The sequence below is a fragment of the Hakea prostrata genome, chromosome 2, assembly GCF_041222555.1.
Source record: "Hakea prostrata isolate BN-2017 chromosome 2, UWA_Hpros_2, whole genome shotgun sequence".
NCBI lineage: Eukaryota > Viridiplantae > Streptophyta > Magnoliopsida > Proteales > Proteaceae > Hakea > Hakea prostrata.
Window position 1 is genome coordinate 52,366,736 of NC_142601.1, and position 23,981 is coordinate 52,390,716.

A 23,981-nucleotide genomic window follows, 5' to 3' on the forward strand; every position below is an offset into this window, starting at 1 on the left:
GGCTCAACCCACTTTTTTTACTTCTCATCCTGACGCAGTCTCAACTAAACTAAAGTAAGATGCATGAAATGAAGAAATGCAGGTATTAGACAATTAATGTATTTTTTAAAAACATTGAAGAAGGAGCTTTAAGGATTTCAACCAACATTATTAAAAAAAAAAGGTTAGGCAGTTAAGAATTATCATATTGATTGAGTGGCCTGCTCATATTCTATTTAAATGCCATAACATAGAATAGTGATTTAATTTAAACTGAATAAACCAAGTACGACAAAAGTAGATCTAAAATAAAGAAAGTAATATAATTTTGATTGAAGTAGATAAAATTCCTTCGAATGAAAGTCAATTGGACGATAAGAACCCAAATGGCAGAAGACCATATTTATTTGAAACTAGCCAAGGATTGTGTTTCTGTGTTCTAATTCCTTTTCTCTTTTCTCTGTTCTTGGTTAAATGTCGGTTTTTCACTTTTTCCTGTTGTTTTGTTTTATTTATAATACATAATTATTTTCCTCTTTTTCTTCTCTTTGAATTAAATACTTAAGAAAGGATGAATCCTTCAATGCTTGGGTGAAACTCAACTAGCTTTTCATATTTTGCTCCTTTCGGTGAGAAAACCCCACGCAGGTTCTTCTAGTTCTACAATTATGAGACCCCAAACTCAATCAATGGTTTACAATTACCCTTCTCAAGGTAGCCGATGTGTATTCCATTGATTTTAATGGTAAAGCATTAATGCGTATGATCAAAGCAATTTCCATATTTAATGTACACAAAAGTCGTTATAGAGTATTTTTACTCGAAATAATTTGATAGCGATAGAGTAACCCAACCTCGTTCATTATAAGCCTGTAACTCCTAAACCCTTTCATCCCCAGTTGAAACCAACACAAGCCCTTCTCCTGCCTCTATCTCCTCTTCCTTTCCTCCCACTCTTACAGAGAAAATGAAAGACAGCATAGTTCTGTATCCCTCTCCGGGGATTGGGCATCTTGTATCCATGGTGGAACTAGGGAGGCTCTTACTCAAACACTACCCATCTTTCTCCATCACCATCCTCATCACTCCCCCATCTCTCAACACAGGTTCAACTGCTCCTTACATCAGCCGCATCTCTATCACTACTCCATCTATCTCCTTCCACCATCTCCCTCCCATCTCAATCTCTCCTGACTCCGTCTCCTCTCTCCATCACGAAGCCTTCATCTTTGAGGTCCTCCGCCGCAACAACCCCAACGTCCAACAAGCTCTCCATACCATTTCCCAGACCTCTATCATCCGAGCCTTCATCCTCGACCTGTTTTGCATTCCTGCTCTCCCTGTTGCAGCTTCCTTTAGCATACCCACTTACATGTTCTACACTTCCGGAGCCGCCGTTCTCGCTTTCATGCTCTACTTCCCAACGATCCATCAGAACACTAGAAAAAGCTTCAGAGAACTAGGCTCCACCCTTATTGACGTTCCTGGCACGCCACCAATCCCTGCAAAGGACATGATCAAGCCCATGCTCGATCGAGATGACGTTGCCTATCATGGGTTCTTGGAATTCTGTACTAAAATCCCCGATGTGAACGGAATCCTCATTAATACATTCGAATCTCTGGAGCCAAGAGCCCTAAAGGCGGTTTCGGCCGGGTTGTGCGTTCCCGACCGTCCTACACCGCCGCTTTACTGCGTCGGTCCAATCATTGCGGCAGATGATCGAACAGGTGGTGAGCATGGTGAGGAACACGAGTGCCTGACTTGGCTCCGTTCCCAGCCGAGCCGAAGTGTGGTGTTCCTGTGCTTCGGTAGCTTAGGGTTATTCTCTGCAGCACAGTTGCAGGAGATAGCAATCGGGTTGGAGAAGAGTGGCCAGAGGTTCTTGTGGGTGGTGCGCAATCCACCTACCGAGGACAAAAACTGGCGCAATTTAGCCCCGCCGGAGCCGGATCTGGAAGCTTTGCTACCAGAAGGTTTCCTGGAAAGAACAAAAGATAAGGGGTACGTGGTGAAGTCATGGGCCCCGCAAATAGAGGTGCTGAATCGGGAATCGGTGGGTGGGTTTGTGACTCACTGCGGTTGGAACTCGGTATTGGAAGCTGTAAGTGCCGGAGTTCCTATGATAGCATGGCCACTCTACGCCGAGCAACACCTGAATCGGATATTTATGGTGGAGGAGTTGAAACTCGCCATGCGGATGAACGAGTCGGAAGATGATGGGTTTGTGAGTGCTGCAGAGGTTGAGAAGAAAGTGAGAGAATTGATGGAATCTGAAGAAGGTGAAGCTCTTAGACAGCGAACCATGGACCTGAGAGATGCTGCCATTGCTGCCACAAGTGAAGGCGGCTCGTCTCGGGCTTCATTGTCAAAGCTGGCCGAGTTATGGAAATCGTCATAGGTCAGATTACCATTCTAAATTTGTCATTTATCAATTCAAAGAAGTAGTGTTTGTTCCTTTCTGCTTTCCAAAGACTTGACCACCGGTAGGTTTACCCACCTTTACAGAGTCTTTATCTGTCTTTCCTCACTGGAAGTTTAGGTTGTCATGCACTAATGGAGAATATGCGCTTCCAGTCAAAAGATTCCTTGAAATATTGCTTCTTCTTTTGTTCTTTGAGGAGTGGGTCACCCTATTCTTAACTCAAAAAGTGGGTTAGGACTTAGGATCAGCAGATGAGATTATTCATTGGCGGAAGTAGCACTCTGTGCTTCTCGACGGTTTTTCCACCACAAAAACTGTGGGGTCCACATTTGAAAAATAAAAAATAAAAATTCCTATCACCACCCCTAGGCCCCCTGTTTTTTGTGGTGGTAAGACGACGGGATCAGCGGGTCGCTGATGAATCCGGATCAGCGACCCCGTAGTGCTCCTCGACAGCTTACCACCACAAAAAACAAGGGGGCCAAGGGTGGTGATGGGAGTTTTTTTTTAATATTTTTCAGACGTGGGCCCCACAATTTTTTGGTGGAAAAACCGTCGGCGAGCACTCTGTGCTCCTCGTCGGGGGTGATGATCCAGATTCGTCGTTGATCCGGATTTTGGGGGATTTTGGGGGGGGGGTGGGTGGAAGTTGGCATAGGGGAGATGTTATTGAGTCTGGAGATTTCAAATCTATGGAGTCATGGTTCATAAAATTTGCTCTGTGCTCATGCTACGTATAAAATTAACTAATAGGCGAAAGAATAGTTTGCCATGTGCTCATTGCATGGCTGCATATAAAATTAACTGTTTGGTTCGGAGAGTTCTGTTAAGGTAATTTTGTGAACGCACAAATATTTAGAGCTTTTATAGTGGGGTAAAATCTCTAAATTTTACCTCATACCCATAAATTTATAAATTCACATTTTTAGTATACAAAAATGAATCATTTGATTTCATAAATGGTATAAAATTTTCATTTATGAATTCAAAAATTTTAAAATTTCTGAATTCATATAACCAAACAGACCTTTAAAATATTATAAATCAGGACTGTAGATGAACTGCCAGAATCCACTTTTGGACCCATTCAAAACGAATCAGATGTGACTATCCTAGTTTTCCTTTTGGATTGATTATTATCTAATATATTAGTCATCCGACTTAAGTTACCTTGTTTGATATGTATAATTTATAACTAAAAGAAACTTTGAAGTCATAAATGAAGTTTTTTTTTTTAAAGTCATATAATAAAATCGAAGTCTTTGAAGCATGATGGAATCATGGAAGTCATTAAATTTCAATTCCATCCAAACTTTTATTAATAAAATAATAAAGATATCAATAGTAAAAAATTCTTGTCCCATCAATCCACATTCATTTCCTTGGCAGAAATTGTATTAAAATGAGAAATAAAAAATTATTAAATCAACATGAAAACTTTCAAAAACTAAAAAGACATTATCTGAATCCCTTTTAATATAAGTGGATGCTGATATCTTAATGTCACCATCTTACACTATCCAAATTTATTCACGTACCTTACCCAAAAAAAAAAAAAAAAAAACTTATTCACGTACACCTCTTGTGCGAATTTCTCAATAGACTAATTGATTCTTAAGATTGTTTTTATTGATTTTGTAAAAATCAATGATTTTTTTATGAATTTAGTACAATAAATGCATTGAACCATTAAGCGATAAATCATGGGCCGGCACCAGATCTAAATTGCCGTTGTTTGTTTTTTCAAAGGACAAGGCGGCAGAAAATTTTGCTTGATGATTCAGCGCTAAACGGCCTGAACCCAACCGGTGGTTCGACCAGCATCGCACACCTGGCTGTGGTGGGTGAGTCTCCCAGTAGGAATTTTTTACATCCACAAGGATTTGATATCAGAACCTTACTTAAGCGAACCAAGTTGCTTACCACTTGGACCAACCCCGTTGATTCCAAAATCCTTTTTCTACACACTTAATTTATTATCTTTATCTTAGGGATGGAACAGCATTATATTATTACATATACATCAGGATAGCCGGACCATGACCTCACAGTCTTCACTGCCAACCTTCCTTTGATGGTAACTCCACAGTATCTCTCCTGCATAAAAATGAAAGGTGTATTACCAGACACCATAAGAAGGAGCTGTACCGAATACAGTTACTGTAATTCACTTGACCCTGACCCTCTGTTACCAATTTACGATACATTCGTGACTCCACCTTCCTTGTCAATGTTCAACATATGACCCTCTCCCGGCTGGTGAAGAACATCAGCATGGAGCCAATTGGAAACCCTCTCCTCCATCGCTTCCTTGCACTATTATAAGTTTGGAAGCCCTTCCCTGCAGTTTGTGGGGGTTCCTTGATCCTTTTGTGTCTTGAAACTTGAAGATGAAAGACAGCATAGTTTTATATCCCTCACCAGGTACTGGGCATCTTGTGTCCATGGTGGAACTTGGGAAGCTCTTAGTTAAACAGTATCCTTCTTTCTCCATCACTATCCTCATCACTCCCCCACCTTTCAACACAGATTCCACCGCTCCTTGCATCAGCCACATCTCTACTACTAACCCATCCATCTCCTTCCACCACCTTCCTCCCATCTCAATCTCTCATGACTCCATCTCCTCCGCCCACCAGCACGAAGCCCTCATCTTTGAGGTCCTCCGCCGCAACAACCCCAGCGTCCACCAAGCGCTTGTCACCATCTCCAAGACTAGTAGCATCAGGGCCTTCATCATCGATGGGTTCTGCACCTGTGCTCGCGATGTTGTAGCTTCCTTCAACATACCCATCTACGACTTCTTCACATCTGGAGCCAGCGTACTTTGTGTCATGCTCTACTTTCCCACCATCCATAGGAACACCACAAAAAGCTTCAAAGACCTTGGCTCCACGCTTCTTGAAATTCCTGGCACACCACCAATCCCCGCGCAGGATATGGTCAAGCCGATGCTCGATAGGAATGATGTCGTCTATCGATACTTTTTAGAAATTTTCAACAGAATGCTTGAATCGGATGGAATACTCATTAATACATTTGAAACGTTAGAGCCTAGAGCTGTAAAGGCGCTGTCAGCCGGGTTGTGCATTCCCGACCGTCCTACACCTCCAGTTTACTGCGTCGGACCTATCGTTGCGGCAGATGGTCGAACAGGTGGTGATCATGGTGAGAAACACGAGTGTCTAACTTGGCTCCAGTCCCAACCGAGCCGAAGCGTAGTGTTCCTCTGCTTCGGCAGCTTAGGTTTAATCTCTGCGGCACAGTTGAAGGAGATCGCAATTGGGTTGGAGAGAAGCGGGCAAAGGTTCTTGTGGGTGGTGCGTAATCCACCCAACAATGCCAATGCCAAAAGTTGCAGCAATTTAGCACCGCCTGAACTGGATCTGGGTGCTCTGCTACCAGAAGGTTTCTTGGAAAGAACAAAAGACAAAGGATTCATTGTACGGTTGTGGGCTCCGCAGATGGAGGTTCTGAATCACGAATCGGTCGGTGGATTTGTGACTCATTGTGGTTGGAACTCGGTATTGGAAGCTGTTTGTGCCGGAGTTCCTATGGTAGCATGGCCACTGTACGCGGAGCAACGCTTGAATCGGATATTTATGGTGGAGGAGATGAAACTCGCCATGCCAATGAACGAGTCGGAAGATGGGTTTGTGAGTGCTGCAGAGGTTGAGAAGAGAGTGAGAGAATTGATGGAGTCAGATAAAGGGGAAACTCTTAGACAGCGAACCATGGCCTTGAGAGATGCTGCAATGGCGGCGACAAGTGAGGGTGGCTCATCTCGAGTTTCACTATCAAAGCTGGCTGAGTTGTGGAAATCGTCCATTTGAGATTCTTGGGATATGATGAACATTTGAAGTTTGAACTGGTGTTTTCTAGGGTCACTTATATTATATAGTTATGTGGGATTCGATTAGAGAGTGGGTTTCTGTTTTCTGTGTTCTGTTTTATCCCTCCCCTGCCCTAACTTAATAAAATGCAGACATATAGGATTTCATGCCCATCACTCTATAGCTAAAAATCTCTATGAGAACCAACCAGGGGTGGTTCAAGTGGTAAGCAGTTTGGTCCGCTTAAGCAAGGTTCAAGTGTCAAAATTTTGTGGATGTAAAAAATCTTCGCTTGGAGACTCATCCACCACAGTCAGGTGTGCGACACAGATCAAACACCGGATTAGTTAGGGCAAAGCCTTGAAAACCGAGGTTAGCAATCAAAAAAAAAAAACTCTGAGATCTGGCATGTCTACGCCTCTACGGTAATCAGGTATGGATATCACACGCAGCGTCTGCATTAAACAAATATCATCTGTGACAGTTATACATTGAAGGAAAATTTCCGGCAGTTATCTAAGTTGATAGTATTTTCATCTCTTATATAAAAAATAAAAAAAAAGTTGCTCATGGATTAAGTATCCTACAGGGGGGAGAGGACATGAACATCATAGAAAGAGAAAGCGTGACTTTCAAGTTTCAACCCTATATTTACATATTTCATCTTTCATGTGTCGCTTCATGCTGCTGCATTGAGTGCACACCTGAAAAATCATGCATCATTAAAAACCATCTACCTATCACACATTTTGTCTCGTGACTGGTGGGTTGTATAACCTTGGGTTTTTGGGTCCTCTTATGTTACAATCCAGAATTTATTTTTTGTATTTTTATTATCAAACCAAATATTTTATAATGGGATGTATAACAATTTCCATTTCTAAGGCCTAAAATGAAACACAATTATGTTTGTTATGCAGAATCATTCATGTATATACGAGTATAAATTTTTGAAGTTGTCATTTGCAGTCACAATTTTTTTTTCCAGTTTTTTCTCTTCCTACTTGTAAAAATCACTATTGGGCCCCTTCAATATTAAAAATGATGAGTATAAATGTCATACTTAATTAAAATCTAACTCCTCAATCCCTATTTATTCTCCCCTCTTCTTTCTCTCTCATATTTTTTTCTTTTCTGTTTGTTATCTTCTCTTTCTACATGGGTTAAAAGAAATTTTTGAAAAAAAATCTTATTAGGTATTCAAAATGTTATTAATAATTAAAAACTAATTCTTGATTCCCTTCCCTTTCTATAAGCCTTGGCTTAAGGAAAATTTAGAAAAAAAATCTCTCCACAATTAGGTACTCTTTCTCTTTCTCAATTCATTTATCATTGTTTTTTTCTTTTCTTTTTTATTATTTTTATTTGATTTTATATTCTCTATTTCTTTATTTCTTTTGTAATTTTTATTATTTAATTTTATTTATGAATAAAATGTCTATAATTAATAAGGTAATTAATTACCATTGGTTTACATCTCCTGCCAAAAAAAATTAATTTGCATCTAATTTTCTAGGGTTTGAAGTCTTTTTTTTTATTATTATTACTTTAATTTTCATTATCAATAATTTACCTATTTTTTTAAATGTATAACCACAAAATATATGTAAATTTGTTATTTAATATAATAAAATAATTTAGAAGTGAGACTTTCAATAGGTCTTATGGCCCATACTATGTAGCGAAAAAACATTAGGGCTTCCTCAACCGAAAGATTATCTAAATTTTTATTCTTCAACATCCCAATGTTGAGTTATGATTTCGTCCTTGGGTAACATTGTTGAACGAGGGTGCGATGCGGAGGAAATATCGGATACTGTGATGGTAGTGGAGATGGTACTGGTTGTGGCATTGGGATTGACAAGGGCAAACGTGAAAGTGCAAGGGGCAACCAACGCACTGAAGGTATACCAGCCATTGAAGTGGTGGTGGTGGGACTCGTGAAAAGGGAAGAATTGAAATTACTGATGACAACGCTTGCAATAGAGATGGTAATAGTAGTGGAGGTGGGCGGTGGTAATGAAACGAAGACAATGGTGGAGACGAAGGTGATTGCAATGCAAATGGTAGACATTGGATGAATTGGGGTCAATGAAGGTGGTACACGTGTGGCAATGGAAGTGTTTGTTTGTTTGTTTTTTTTTTTTTAAACAAAGAATTAATCCGATACTCATTAAAGAGCATCTGCCATTAATTTTTATTTTTCACTTTTTTTTGGGTAAATTTTTTTTTTATTTTTAACTTACAAGATAGAGAAACTCCAATCCAGATTGGAGTACTTTATCTAAGGGTGTCAATCGGTACGGTTTCAGTATGGTACCAACTTTGAATACCGAAAACTAGAACCGTATTGTATCGAATTTAAACAGTACGATTTCGGTATTTATAAAAACAGTTCGGTACGATTTCAATATTAAATCGGTACGGAAAAACGGTTTAAACACGGTATCTAGTATGGTACAATTTTGATAAGAATGAACTTATGCCACTTTTGTTATTAGTTCATTAAGATCCTAATGAAATTGTAATCAACCAATCAATATAATTTGAAATTAACATAGATAAAATAAATAAGTCTATTAATAGAAACAAAACAAGTAAATCTAAGAAAAAGAGTGAATGATGAAACGAAAAAATTGAGATAATTAGGGATAGGAAAAATGTAAAGTGTTTTAATTGTAAAATTACAATTTATATCTCTTAATTTGATACGATATCAATTCACTATGATTTCGGTACGTACCAACAATATGAGACCTAAAACCGGAACTGTACCGAAGAAATTCGATTTCGGTACATACCGTACCGACTTTTGAATCATACGTTACGGTGCAGTTAGGTAGTTTCGATACTCAATTGACACCCTTACCCTTATCTGCTTCCTCGCAACATTTTTCCCTTCACTTCTTACTACGAAAAAATGAAAAGATGATCCAGTGTTGAGATTTGAATGACTCGTGAGTCATGAATCCCTCCTGTGCTTCAAATTGATGCACGCCAGTAACGACCGGTAGTCCCAAGTCCCCAGCTACAGAAAAGAATGTAGATGACAGATAAGATTCCAATCCACCGATGTGGTCCAACAGGAATATTCATCAATAGTCACCAAACATTTCAGCAATCAAATAAAAATACCTTTTATGTATGAAAAAGTCATATGTATGGTACGTGTACTAGTCGCTGATTACCTATATAAAAAACTACCGATTCTTAGAAGAAAAAAAAGATCTCGGCCCAAACCCACGCCAAATTGCAAACTGCCAACTGCCCTTACCGAAACCAAACCCACCTTTTTGACTAAAAGAAAATTTACATCCCAAACGTCTGTCCTACATCGCACTCAGCTCCAAACAACCGAGACAGAGAGAGAGGGAGGGGGAGGGAGAGGCACACAGACAGACAGGAGGGTTCATTCGTCAGTGCGTGCTTCAGCCCCCTTGATCAAACCCCAATTCTTCTCCGAGCGAAGCCATCCATGGCTTCCACCCCAACCCCAACCCCAACCCAAACCCCTCCACGGCTTTCAATTAAGAACGCAGCTCGCAAGCTCCCCATCAAACGCAAAAACCCTGACTCTCAATCCAGGTCCTCTCCCGTCCCAGATCCGATCCCAAAAAGTGAAACTCCAGATGACGATCACAACGCCACCATCGACCGCCAAGACGACGACCTCGAAAAACCAGCCACCGGACGAGAGGGAGGAGAGGATCTCAAGGCTCCTCCTCCCTTCAAATACCATCGCATTTGGGTCGAATCAGACGAAATTCGATTCCTCCAAGGCCTCCTTGATTGCTCCGCCGTTGGTTTTGTTTTCCCACGCGATCTTCCTCTCTTTTACGATCGCTTCTCACAGTCCATGTCTCAGCCCTACACCAAGACCCAGCTTTCCGAGAAGCTTCGCCGACTCCGTAAGAAGTATCGTGTCATCTCCACCAGAATTTCCCGTGGACTCACCCCTTCGCTTCTGAGTCCGCACGATACTGCCCTTTTCGCCCTTTCCAAACAACTCTGGCATCCTTCATATGCATCTTCGTCTCCATTTCAGTCTAACAAGCAGAATTCCTCCGAGGTAAGGCCTAGGGTTGGCTTCTCTCCTATTCCTTCAGCAGATCTTCCTCCCCTTCTTCCTGCTCCAGCGATTCAAGACCCAAGCGGCTCTGATGTCAATGACGCTAATATAGTCGAAGAAAATACGACGGAATTGAATCCGGAGACCAATCTCGACGGTGAACAGGAACTTTATTTGCCAATAACCGATGGCAGTCGTGATGACGAGCTCCGACGACTTGCAGCGAAGACTATTATGGATGTGTTTGACGAATCCTTCAAAGAGTTCAGAATGACATTGGTTCAACAAGGGTTTCTTTATCCTGACCAATTCTCTACATCTACCACAGATGGTTCATCGAAACAGGGAAATGCAGTAGATTTTGAGAAGAGATGGCGAGAGCAACGGGCACAGGAGCTGGATTTGTTGGCTCGACGCTTGAGGCTGGTTCTCGAGAATGCCACAATGAAAGCGTCTCGACCACTGTAGTAAATCAATCGAATGTATAAAACGCGGTGGCTCGCCGTTTTCTTCTATTTGTTTTTCTTTTCCTTCCCAAGAATCTGTTTGTGATATTCTAGACTTGTGTTCTTCCAAATTAGTTCTCGTATATTCAATCACAAGCATCTTATCAAAAAGCATCACAAACGGGTTCGTTTTTGTATCATTCGCAAAGTAAAGATTAGCTTTTTCATTGCAATGATGGTGAGGGCTTTACCGATTCCAACATGTCTTGACTCCTGACTAGATCAGATCATAATTAACAGAAGAGACACCCGGATCCACAAACCTGAAGCTTGGTTTGTTCGATCACAAAATGGGCCCAGGATTTTGGCCACTAGAAATTTCTGCTACCAGCTATCGAGCAAAATTTAACTGGGCTACACGCCTACACAGTAAAGATTTCGACAGTGGATCTGAAATATGTTTTCAACAGGAAAACAATGAATTTTTAAGAGCAAACCTACTAGAATGAGTGGCAGAGTCCTGGATCTCAATCAAATCAAAAAAAGAAAACCCTATTAAACAGTTGTAACAGACAATAGATTGGACATGGTGGGCAAGTATTCAGCAATAGCAATTCGTCCCTATAAACTTCAATCTCAGAGGATCCAGAATTCCATGACCACAATGAAAAGAAATAAATAATCATTTTAAAATTGAATGTTTAAGGTGACACCTATTCAGTACAGGGCCCTCTCACTTCAAACAGTTATATCCATTGTCTAAACTTCCAATGTAGTAGTGCATATTTTAGATGCAAATTATTGCATCCATCAAAAAAATCTTAGCCAAGTTATAACCCAAATATTGAATCATAACCTAATCACAGTGATCAAAAATATAGGTTGGCTGGGAGATTAGGTCCAATGATAGTATCTACTAATGTGAAGGGGCTGCATTAGGCTATTGCAACTATTCACTTCAAAACATCTTAAGGTCTTCTACCCAGAGAAAACAGTGGATCCTCTGCTAGGAGGATACAAAAAAGTCAGTAACCAGGGTTAACAGATAAAACTGATAGTTACAGTCTGGCAGCCCTAAGTAATTTAATCATCACCTGCATCTATTTTGTAGAATAAGAAACTCTTCACAAGTTGGGATGTCAACAACAAAAATTTTGGTGTAAATTTTCCCATAACCTTGTTCCTCCATTTTGGTGTGAGAATGAAACTGTATCACTTGCTGCACTGCAGAAAGATGGGGTAGGCATATACATACGTAAACAGAGAGATCAATTACTATTTCCCGGATATAGTAGCATAAACATGGTGCACTACAATTATAACATTATGCATTCAACAAGACAGACTCAGCTACCTATCCTGGGGTTGCTTAACCAACTAACCTGGAGTGAAATCTACATAAACACACCATGCAGGAAACACAAGATACAAAGAAGGAGAGGATGGGGTACTCCTTGGCTAGGCTAGCTTAGGAGGGATCAGAAACGCCATATTCTGTATACCTACTTCCCCATGTATCTCATTTATTATACTAATAAATGACCCATGATTTTTAGGAGCCATCTTAATATACTTACCATCATCTCTTTGGGTTATTCCAAGCAATATATTGTGCTTGCTCTTCATACTTCAATTTGGAATGGGGCTACCATAAAAGAAACCTTCTCCTAATGGATTGAAACTGTTTTTCTTACCAAAAATCTGTTTATAAAGAAATGCTATCATTATGTAAACAAGCACACAATGTCTGGAACTGATACAGAAGTCACCTTGAAGTCCAGAACATGGCAACAAAGTCCAATAGATAGGCATGAATGCAAGTGAAGATACAAAATCCTTAAACAATTAAATTTCTAAGGGGTATATGGAGGGTGATTGAGAGAGAGAGAATAAAATCCTGACAACTTTCCACTAATCTAACAATATGGGTTACCTAGCATTTACTGAAAATTTCAGAACCCAGACCAGTTCAAGTAATAATTCATTTAAATTAACAGATACAGATCTAAATTCCAAGCTGGCAAAAGCCGCAAAACACACTGGAAATAGGAAGTGGATCTAATACAAAATTTGGTTGATGGGACTATATGCACAGCTCCTTGCAGTAGAATCCTCTAAGCTCAGCTCACCATAAATATACCAACAGGGCGATGGAAATCCACAAACCCTCCAGGGATATATTGCCAGCATATGAACACATTAACAATGGATGCAACTAATAATCTATGAACAGAACTGAGCAGAGGAAAGCTGGTTTTGTCCATCACAGAATCGTATGAATGTACCAAACTAAAAAACAGGTAAATGAATCCACCACTCTTATTTCTTTATTGTTATTTTGCGGTCTAATCTACAGCCAATGTAGACAACCACATTAAGATGGGATGAGGTTGATGTCCTTGTTGTTCAAGTAATTGGACCCCCTTGTTTACAAGCCTTGAAGACATCTTTTCCAGTATGCCTTTTCTAATTAAGGGTGTTCTACTTTAGTAATGAAAGAAAATTATTAGAAGCTAAAATTACCTGAAGAAAGGAAAGGAGAAGAATGGAACAACGACCAATATACAGAAAATGAAACTGACCGTCATAACAGAAGTGGATACGAAGGTGGCATTGCTAACAAGACAAAGAACCAAAAAGGGCAACCACAGGAAACTTGACACAGAGCCTATACCTATAGTAGTCTAACAATGAAAAATACATACAAAATTTAAAGGGACATTATTTATTACTAGATTTGAGTTTTAAATAACCATAACTGGCTCAGCAAGCACCTTCAATATAGGTCTCATCATTCTACTACCAATTGGATGAAATCCAAAGCAGCTGTGAGTCCGGCCTTTTTGTCATCACTGCCAGTGAGAATGTTACCACAAAGCACCAAATTAGTATGAAGTGAATGCAGGAGTGCAGAGGAAATAGCAACAGGAACGCGGGTAAACTATTGCATCAGGCTTAGCTCTGCCAACTATATGTGAACAGAAAAAACATCTGTCAAATTCTCAGTGAGTCAGAAAAAGTTTTAAGCTATGGAACAATAGCTTCTTACTACAAAGAAACTGAGAATAATCCAGGTAGATGAAACAAGAAGCTCTTCAGCTCCTACAAGAAGGAAGGAGAAGCAAATGGATGGAGAAGAGCCACATTAGGATTCAGACAAGAACCTATTATGGCCTAGGTCCACAACTTAACTTGAGTTAAAATTAACAAAAAAAAATGCATAACAATGAGAACTTAGACAACTACTTTCGACTTAACAGATGCTAATGTCAGGAATGGTTATTTCAAATCATATTTCCCTAATGATATTCATGACAGAGCATAGATAGGTGAATCTTTTATCTTTCATTATTTCTACTATATAGCATCCATTTTCCAAACAGGCGAATTTTTAAAAATTGTTTCTTCCTGCAAATCAAAGCTTTAATGATTAAAAGAGCCTCCTCTACAAATCGTGAGACTTTAGCTACCATGTATGCTGTGTTCAGCAGTTCCTTCAGTCATCTTCTCATTTCCTTCCTTCAATATGCTCCAAATAACAGTGCAAAAGTTAAAATTTTAAATCCACTTCCCAGATGTTCAAAGCAAGGTGCAAATATAAAGCAGACGTTTCACAGCCTAATTATTAACAAGATAGCAAAGACTATATTTATCAAATAGTGGTTTCTAATTTTCTACAGTCATACTGTCAAGAGTAGAAGTTAACAGAATAGCCTAGCCAGATAAGCTTACAATTATGTCATACTGTTAGACACCTAGACGCCATCATAAACTTTAAACACATGAATCCAGAAACCTTGTAATAAATTTCTTTAAACCCTGCAGCGGCAGCATTTTCAAAACATACGCTTCATGAGCAAGAAAACCACATCACCTCAGTCCTTGATCAAGGATTCTGAGATAATCCTCACCAAAGAAGAGGCATAAGATACTAAAATTTTAGAAATTCTCCATTAGCATCGCATTAGCTAGAGAAAGCAGTATGAGAAGAATATACTAATAACTGTTCAGAATGCATGACCTTGCTTCACTTCGGAAAGGAAGGGGTAAAAATTTTCAAATTATTGATGAATATTACCTGTAAACCTGTTCCAAGTTTGGAGAAACATAATACTACACTAGAAATCTTTGAAGTCAAGCCAACAATATCAAGAACAAGAAGAAAATAAAGAATACAGAGAGTCTCCAGCTCAAGAAAAAGCACTTTCACTGAACTAGAGATGACAACTCGCTGAAAAGATTCATAGAGTCCCAACGAACACTAAATTCAACCACCGCCCCAAAACAGCGAACGCATATTGCCTCGTCATTTGTAGCTCCCAAAAACCCTAATTTAACAGAGCCAATGTCTCCTTTGAATTACCAGACTACCCGTACTCCCCCGCTACGAAATTCTCTCCTTAGTCGTCACCAGCTTCAAAATTGAATTTTCAGGAAACAATCTCCCGCGTCCTTTTCCCGCGGAAATGACATCTTTTCTTTTCTGGATGCGAATTAGGCGGTGATGATGATAGAGGTATTGCTCATGGCCTTCTGAATGATTTAAGTTCCACCTCAGATCCCTCCCCGCCCGGGTGGGTAAAACAGTAGCTGTCAATGATGGGTTAGTAAAGCGGTTAAAGACCCAACCTCCTTAGGGTAGGTCTTGGGTTCGTATCCATTCGACGGCATTAATTATATAAAAACTCCGTGAGGATGTAATCGTGGTGTGCGCAAGCTGGCCCGGATGAACCTCATATCCAAAAAAAATAACTTATTTTCCTTGAACAAGGGATATAAAGATTAAAACAATCCTATAAATAAATATTATTAAACTCATAGAAGTTGCAAATCAAATTGCTTTATGAATGGTTTGGGTTGACAATTAGAAAGCACACAACAAATTTTTATATATTTAAAATAAAAAATATTCAGCGACACTCCCAAGTTACCCGTAAAATTAATATCACCCTGAGTTACCTAATTAATTAGTCAGACCACACCGCCTATCAGCATGAAATCACAATTCAATGTTGATGCAAGCACTTCAAAAATTTCAAAAAAGACAAAATGCACTTGAGAAAAGAAAAACTACGAGACTCCTATTCGTCTTCCTCTACCTTTTACAATCACTATTTTTCTTCTCCTATTCTTGTATCTTCTACATGATTTATGTTCTCTCATGAATATTTTATTCACTCTTTTTTCATCTTCGCTTCTGAAGATGTAGAATTAATATTAGAAATAAATTTATAAAAACTAACACACACTATTGATATTAGAAATACGAGGTATGACCAATCAAGAGATGGCACTAAATTTTAGGGGTTTGACTTCGATGTTGCGCATTATAATATGCTGTCAAAGATCGAAATCTCGGTCGAAAATCCGTATAAGAGCAAGTGTTGCACATTTGTTGTACATTTAATGCACAACATTCAAGTTTCACCTAACTTTTAGAGGATAACTGGGAAAATAACACTGGAAATTTCCTTTAAAAATACTTTCTTTGAATGAGGACAAAAGAGAGGATCACCAAATTTCCTTGAAAATTTCTCTTTAAAATACATTTCTTTCTTTTTTAAGGTAAGAAAATACATTCTTCCAATGAGGACAAAAAGAGAGGATCACCATATTTTGTAAGGGGAAGGGACATAGGAAACAGATTTGATTAAAAAGCAACAAGAAAGAGATACATAATTTCGTAGATTTGACCAAAAAGCTCTACTAATGGAGCAGCTCGTGTTGTGTTGGATTTCTAACCCTTCAAGAAAGAACTGGGGCAAGAACAAAGCCTATATTTACAGCATTCTTGGTAGCCACATAAAGCCCTTGCGGTGGCATTTCTTTTCAGAAGATAACTTCATTTCTAATACGTTGATTCACTTGAAAAGTGATGTAAACCAAGGAGGGGGAATGTGAATGACTTTTGACCAAAAATTTCTAAGGTTTTTATGGCCTATGGCAAGGGGAAATTAGGGTTTTATGGCTTGCGGCAACGGAAGAACTAGGGTCTATGCTTGCGAATGGGGTTCAGATTGTTTGAATGGGTTTAGGATTGAAAGGGGTTGATGGCAAATTGCTGTCCTATGGTTTCTTGCTTGAATTTGTCTTTCTTTTTTTGTCTTTCAATCTAGAACTTTCTTGTTTCACTTCAGGTTTTAGGGTTTGTGTATGGATCAATTCTAGGGTTTTGCAGAGTTGAAGCGGGTTTGGGTGATGGGGGTTGACAACCTAAGGTTGTAGAGTCCAGATCCTCACCCTGTCGGGGGAGCACAGAGTGCTCCCTGACAGCTTCCCAACCACACAAACATGTGGGGCCCACAGGTAAAATTTTGAAATTTTTTTTATTTTTTCCAAAAAGTGTTTTTCACCTGTGGGCTCCACGTGTTTGTGTGGTTGGGAAGCCATCAAGAGCACAGAGTGCTCCCCCGACAGGGTGAGGATCCAGACTCAAGGTTGTAGGGGTGGTCTACAAGTGATTCCTACTATAATTTAGGGTTTGGAACAAAGGGGCAGCAATTTCTTAAGCTTTTCAAGTTTAAAACCATGCAGAATTCCGCCGCAGGTAAGGAAGAAGAGAGGGATAGCTGTGGAGACCTTATGGTTTGGGTTTGAGGTTGGGGTAGGTACTTACTAGCTGTTTTGTCGACCGAGAGGGGAATATGAGCTGTTGCTCCTGTTCGTGATCAAGAATCAATCAAGAATCAACAAGAAGAGAGCTCATAAGATACCACAGGGTGGCTCCCTTCAATGGACCCTACTCGATACCTCCTTGGCTAGAAATTCTCAGCAATATTATTCATCAAAAACTGATTTACAGCAGTAGGCCCTGAATTTATAGCCAAAAAAATAATACTCCAAGTAGAACTCGATACCAGGGAGTTCTACTCCTAGAAAGATCTCAGACTCAAAACTCCTAATCATCACTTACAATCTGAAATATAAGACTCAGGTAGGACTCTTTTAGAAAGAAGCCAGCTAAATAAAATAAAAAGAATTATACTTAAGAAAAGGACCAAAAATACCCCTAACGGTTGCGCAAGAGTGGTGGCTTCTTGAGGCTCTTGTTTGGGTGGGGGGGGGGGTGTTTGGAGTTTACATCAATAAGTGTAAGAAAACCAACGAAGGACATCATCATCTTCTTCCAAAAGAAGGATGCTATAACAGGCCACTCACCGAGGTCCTCTCCATATCTGCTCTTCATACTCCGCTGCTCGGTCTTTGGGCCGTTCACCGTTGCATTTCAGGCAGACCATATTTTTTCGATAATTCAGGAAATCACAACTGTCCAAACAATACAATACAAAGTTAAATCAACCCTGAAATCGAACCTCAATTGTTCATACATGTTTTGCATGCATTCCAGATGGGGGTGGGGTAGCATGCATTGGGTTGGGTGAGGGGAAGAGAGGGATTGATCTTACGTCGGACATTCCCACTCCCCAGGGTTTAGCTGTCTTTTAGGCCGTGACTCTCGGCAACGCAGGCATTTAGTATTGCGAGCAAAGTTCATAAAACTACACCTGAAATTCAAGTGAAGGATGCACTTATTCATCAATGCATAGTCAACTCAACAAGTAGTTCATAACCAATGTAAAAGCCACAAGGATACAGCGAAGCTTCCAACGGAAGTGCTGGACATGAAATAAGAAGAAAAGAACTCACTGTGGACAGGTCCAATCCCCTTTTTTCATTTCAACATCGTCCACTCCAACTCTCTTAGGTCCCTCTTCTTTGCATTCTAGGCACCGCACGTTTCTAGCGAAGTTCATGAAGTTGCATCTGGAACCACATTAATATGGCTATATCATTAGTCTGCTCATATAAATTCTGAACATTTGAATACAGGCCCCTAGCAAGAGCAAAAGTTTTGTTTCTGTATGTTTCCCACAAATTCTTTAATACCACAAGTGAAAGCCACACTTGGCCAACAACAGAATTAGTGCACATGACTTAAGTAAAACATGCTTTATCTATTATAGAAGTTTGAGAAACTAAATGGGGTTAACCACATCAGCCTTATCCAAACTTGATGGTGTCGGCTACCTGGACCCAAACAAAAACAGTAAGGAAATCTGTGGTGAAACCAAACATAAAAAGCGATGGGCCACAAGATGAGAGATAAAACACAGAAAAAAACAGATAAAGAAAATAAGAAGCGAAAGGATGAAGATGGAAGTAAGACGAAAGTAGCGCAGTCCAGTAAGTCAGAAAAACTCACAGCTAAATGGGCTGGCTATATGGATCATTGTTATTTTGATCCAATCAGCCCCACAGAAGACCATAGTTTTTACCACTCCTAAGCAATGCAGATCTTTTCAACCCACATATCCTAGAGTTGAATAAGAAAATAACACTCACTTTGGGCAGTTCCAGTCCCCTTCCTTCATTTCAACATTGCCAGCCCCAACCCTCTTAGGTGCCTCTTCTCTGCATTCTAGACATCGCGAGTTTCTAGCAAAGTTCATAAACTCGCATCTGAAAACACATTAAAAAGGCTATAATTCAATCTCTGTGTATAAATTCTTAACATTACAATAAAGCCCATGACAACAGCACAAATTTTATGTTTGTGCAAATCTAATACTGATGGCGAAGGAAAGGGCACAGTTTGCTAGTGTATGTTACACATTTCAGTGTCACCAAATTACCAGTCTAACAATTTCCTTCACCGTGAGGAGCAGTTTCGCTCACCTACTGGCTGGCAACAATACATATAACTTCAATAAAACAATCCTTATAAATAAGAATGCATATTGAAAAAAAAAATCCACTCAGCCTTAGCCCAACAAAATGGGGCTGCCTGTATGGATCATTTTTCTCCAATCATTTCAGTTCAAAGCCGTACTTGTTACTAGCCCTACACAATGCATGTCTTTGCTAACCACTTTCCCCAGAGTCATTTTAGGCCTACCATTGGCTTTTTTAGCTCCTTCAATCTGAATCAAGTAACCCCTCCATATGCATAGGTCTCCATTGCAGATGCCCATGCCACCTTATACACCTCCGGCACATATTGCTTAGGAGAATATTTCATTATAGAACATCTGATGTTTAGCAGTAATAAATCTAATACCCTAACCTTATGAGGGCAAAGTTCTGAAAATTAGATTAGGTATTAGAATGTCCTGGAGCCTTACCATCCAAATTGATTTTCATAAATTGAAACAGAAAAGATTTAAAAGTAGTTTTACCAAGTGACCCACACAACTGACTTTGGAAGTCAGCTGCAAATACTAGAATTTCATATGCGATTTTGCCCATGTGGCTCTCTAAACCAAATTGGGATTCCAAACAGACAAATACCTTATTTAGGCACACATTGTACAAATACACAAACAGCACAGCACATCTCAGTGAATTTTCATGTAGTTTTGCAGCAAACCAAACCAAAAAAATTAAAAATAAATCAAATAAAAAATTTGGAGGAAACCGATCTCTGGTTTGACCAAATACAACTTGGATTTCGACCATTGAATGAGAAATTTGAAAGTAATACAAAGGAAACACGATTCTGGTTCAATAGGCTCCATATGAGAGAGGGGGGGGGGGGGAGGCAGTAACAGGTGGCAGGGAACCAAGAAGAATGCTTTCAAATATTGAGAACAAAAAGTCTCAATGGGAAACAAACTCAATATATCCAGCAGCTCAGACCTTTTATATTAGTTAGGAAAATGAATAAAATTATAAAATTTCATGCTCAAACAAACAAGATTATAAAGGAACTTACTTGGGACATATCCAATCTCCTCTCATCATTTCAACATTTTGAGATGGTTCACGATCAATGACCCTATCAACTCGTTCCTTTTTATTGCTAGGTCTTGCAGCAGGTTTTGGAAGTTCAGGATCTGGGGAAGTGTCACTCAGCTCAATTAGCTCAGAAAGCAGCTTGCGTGCTGATGCTTCAACGCGTTCTCTACCATGTGGCCTCTCTCCTCCAGAAAGAACAAGTGGATCTAGTGCGTACATACACAAAATACGCACAATATCAACAGTACGGGCATGTGCTTCCGAGTCCTTGAGTATCACATAGGCCCTATCACAGGATCCTCTGAGATTACAGGCACTACACACCTGCAAGTAAGAGTTATTTTTAATCAGATCTCACATTTTTGAATAATTTATTCAGTGATCATTGATTGCTAAGGAGCATACTAATTGCAACAAATATTCCCCAATATTGAACTAGATACGCCAGAAATTTGTAACCGACAATTTCGAACAGAGAAAAGGAAATAACTTACATCTCCTTCATCAAGCCTTACAAATGCTCTCAATCGTTTTGCTGAATTGACGGCTTTCCGAAACAGACTGGGACACCCACACTCAACAACAGTTTGAATGTCCTGTTTAGACAATGATCTGTTACAGAAAGCATTGAGATTTGGGGTTCAATAACTAATAACACATACATACTTTCAGAAATCTCAGCCATTCATGCTCTTATTCTGAGTATGACTTGTAATATATTTATTGTGCCTCTTCGTAGCAAACTGTCCAAGTGCTGGAAAAATTATTCAAGTCTCTGAGAAGTTGCGAAACGCAGCAGGTATACGAGCCCAAACATGTATAAAGATACAAAGAACATAGTAACTGTATAGAACCTTAGGAACAAGTTTAAAAATTACAGTAAGTAGTAATAATGCACAAGAAAAGATCTCTACTCAGAATTTAGAATCAATAGCAGAATTTAAAAATGATGGTAAGAATTGTTAAATAATCTGTGCAATGAAAGGAGCCTCTCTTTTTTTATGGATGTTTGACCTGGGAAAACCAAAGAACTAAGGCACAAGACCTGGTATCTATGTAATTTGTTTAGCCCCTTTATTCTAGTATCAAATTGAGTTCCAACTCCATTTTTTTTTAAATAGGAGGCTTGTACTGCTCGGAAATTCTATTGCTGTGACTCTACGTGAAGAATTATTATTTATATAAATGGTGTGATTGATAGATTCTGTTCTTGGCCAAGTTTAAGACTTCCCACAATATCATATCATTATTCTTCTTTCTCCCATTGTTGCATATGTTTCCGAAAGTGGCATCCTCACACCTATGAACTACCCTTGTTAAACCACTACCCTATTTATTTAGTTAATGAATTTCACCAATTAATCAATGATATTTTGAGGTGTACCAACCCTATTTGCCTTGGCATCAGCTTGTTTCTGATGTATAAATCCCCAAAAACCTGAACCCTGACAGCCACATTCTTCTGAGTCTCAAATAGACATTGCTCCCTTCCAATATCCAGTCTATCGTAATCAACTAATTGAATCCTCATAATTTCCCCCACCCACCTATTATTCTTCTTAATATCTTTGACAGTATTTGTTCCCATCCATATGTTTCCTGAGCTTGGAATACTCATCACACCAAATATTGGAAAATAGTATAGGCTCATGTTCCTTACCTATTGTTGTTTATACATTTTATTGTCGTCTTGTAATGTAGAAGGATTAACTGGTTAAGTACGCGCGGATCATAAGAAACTACAAAACAGTTGAAGCAAACCCAATGGAAAGATCATTTGGATTTTTGCTCAAAGTTACACGTTCAAATAAAGTAAATAAGAGAGCTAGAGAACCAAGTAAATACTGAAGTTGACAGCTTAAACAGGAAAGGCACTACATATATTCCCTAGTCAAATAATGGATGGAATTAGTTCGGAAAAACAGAAAATAGTAAAACCATACTTGAAAATGTCGAACCGCTCACGCGCAAAGCCGAGACAAGCGTTCTTCAAGATATTCAAGTCTTTGGAGTAGGTACCCGCAACAGGAGAATCCCCACCCAAATTAGCAGAAGCAATGTTGCCACCCTCGCCTTCGCCGTCCCCAACAGGAGAAGAGACCACCTCATCGAAAAATCCTTTACTCTTCAACCGATCAAGGAAGGTAGTCCATTCAGGCCAGGGGTGAGAATCGAGAGGTCCAGTGCTGTCAACTGGATTATCTAAGGCAGCAGAAGAAGAGCAATAGCAGTGCAAGTATGGCCTTGACAAAGGTGAACCATTGGCGAACTGGCTAGGAAACAAATCGGGAGGGCAGTGAAAGGAAGGAGTGTTGAGGAGGGTGCGAGAGACAGAGCATGCTGTTGCAGGGGCATATCTGTGAATTAGGGAAACGGAAGTCCCCAGAAAAAATCGCCTGGAAGCGACGGCCATATTCATGATTCAACGTTCTTTCAAGTTAAACTTTCATCAAAGAACCAGACCTTGGTAGAGGAGGTGAGGAACACGTAAGATATTTTCCAACCACGGTAGCCAGCGCGCAACTGCCCACACCAGCGTTCTTATGCCTGCAGAATATAATGAAATTTAGGGCTCCCAGAGTAACATCCCCGGTGTCAAATCAACTCCATGTAGGAGTGTTGCGTCTTACATCTAACCAACGTCCCGACTGATGGACCAAAATTAGGTTCATTTCTTATAAGAAAATGGATGGTCCATTTTATGTAACCTGTAAATGGATTTTCACCATTTGATGTGATATTGGGACATTTATCACATATGTTAAGGAAATGGATGGTCCATTTCTTTGTTTCTGACAAAGAATGGACCTGATAAATTCTGATCGATTGATCCACGACTCGATCGGTTATAAATATGGCTTTTGCAAAAAAAATCTCCTTGGAACTAGGGGCGGAGCCCTAACTATTACATGATCCACCCATCCCTAATATTATCGAGAAAAATGAATTTGTTACCAACACTTCATATAATCCAGTCATAATTCCAATTTCTTTAGGACTTGACAAATCCCTACCTTTGTAGATTAGCCAAAGTGTGTTTAAGTTGGTCAAAGTGAATCTGAGTTCCAATAAAAAGAATGAAATTCTTTTTTTAACCATTTGGGTTCTTATTTGTTTACATTTGTTTCACCATCAAAATTAACGGACAAACTCTGGATGTGCTGACTTTCGGTAGAGGTTCAATGAAAAATCGAACCCCTGTTTCGAAGGGTATTTCAGGTCATTTTGATCTGAAATTTGACGTGTAATCTAATTTGAGGTCAATAAACACATTGGGAGTGTTATTTTGACCTAAAACATCACCTAACCTAAATTTTATAATTGACACATGTCCAGCTATATGCAGGCAAAACTGAAAGTTTAGAAAATTTATATAAACTAATGTAAATATGCAAAGAGAGCACAGATACACAATTAGTAAAGAGATGTACTAAAGTTTACAATTCATTATACAATTATGTTGAGTATGACTCATGCTTCACATATTGTTGCCG

The 23,981-nt window shown here is 39.4% G+C and overlaps 4 protein-coding genes and 1 non-coding gene across 6 annotated transcripts; 3 read left to right on the forward strand and 2 right to left on the reverse strand.

Annotated features, from left to right (window-relative positions):
• Positions 1-849: 849 nt before the first annotated feature.
• LOC149024816 (anthocyanidin 5,3-O-glucosyltransferase-like) lies at positions 850-2,755 on the forward strand. The gene has a single exon (XM_089145010.1). The coding sequence runs from the start codon at positions 947-949 to the stop codon at positions 2,378-2,380; it is 1,434 nt and encodes a 477-aa protein (XP_089001136.1). The 5' UTR covers positions 850-946; the 3' UTR covers positions 2,381-2,755.
• A 306-nt stretch (positions 2,756-3,061) lies between these two features.
• LOC149024817 (UDP-glycosyltransferase 88A1-like) lies at positions 3,062-6,439 on the forward strand. Its single transcript, XM_089145011.1, has one exon. It carries the CDS (start codon positions 4,795-4,797, stop codon positions 6,235-6,237), a length of 1,443 nt encoding a protein of 480 aa, XP_089001137.1. The 5' UTR covers positions 3,062-4,794; the 3' UTR covers positions 6,238-6,439.
• Positions 6,440-9,619: 3,180 nt separating this feature from the next.
• LOC149024818 (uncharacterized) lies at positions 9,620-11,339 on the forward strand. The gene has a single exon (XM_089145012.1). The coding sequence runs from the start codon at positions 9,713-9,715 to the stop codon at positions 10,772-10,774; it is 1,062 nt and encodes a 353-aa protein (XP_089001138.1). The 5' UTR covers positions 9,620-9,712; the 3' UTR covers positions 10,775-11,339.
• A 2,171-nt stretch (positions 11,340-13,510) lies between these two features.
• Positions 13,511-13,610, reverse strand: LOC149024819 (small nucleolar RNA snoR113). Its single transcript, XR_016171949.1, has one exon. It is a non-coding gene; the product is annotated as a small nucleolar RNA snoR113 (small nucleolar RNA).
• A 3,654-nt stretch (positions 13,611-17,264) lies between these two features.
• LOC149024820 (zinc finger (Ran-binding) family protein) lies at positions 17,265-23,144 on the reverse strand. Of its 2 annotated transcripts, XM_089145013.1 has the most exons (7): positions 22,431-23,144; positions 20,982-21,099; positions 20,465-20,811; positions 19,096-19,212; positions 18,400-18,516; positions 18,159-18,257; positions 17,266-18,018 (listed from the first exon to the last, which is right to left on the reverse strand). In XM_089145013.1, exons 1-7 carry the CDS (start codon positions 22,904-22,906, stop codon positions 17,907-17,909), a joined length of 1,386 nt encoding a protein of 461 aa, XP_089001139.1. In that variant the 5' UTR covers positions 22,907-23,144; the 3' UTR covers positions 17,266-17,906. The 2 variants fall into 2 exon arrangements, with proteins under 2 accessions (XP_089001140.1, XP_089001139.1); XM_089145014.1 differs by lacking the exon at positions 19,096-19,212 and having other exon boundaries at positions 17,265-18,018.
• Positions 23,145-23,981: the final 837 nt, after the last annotated feature.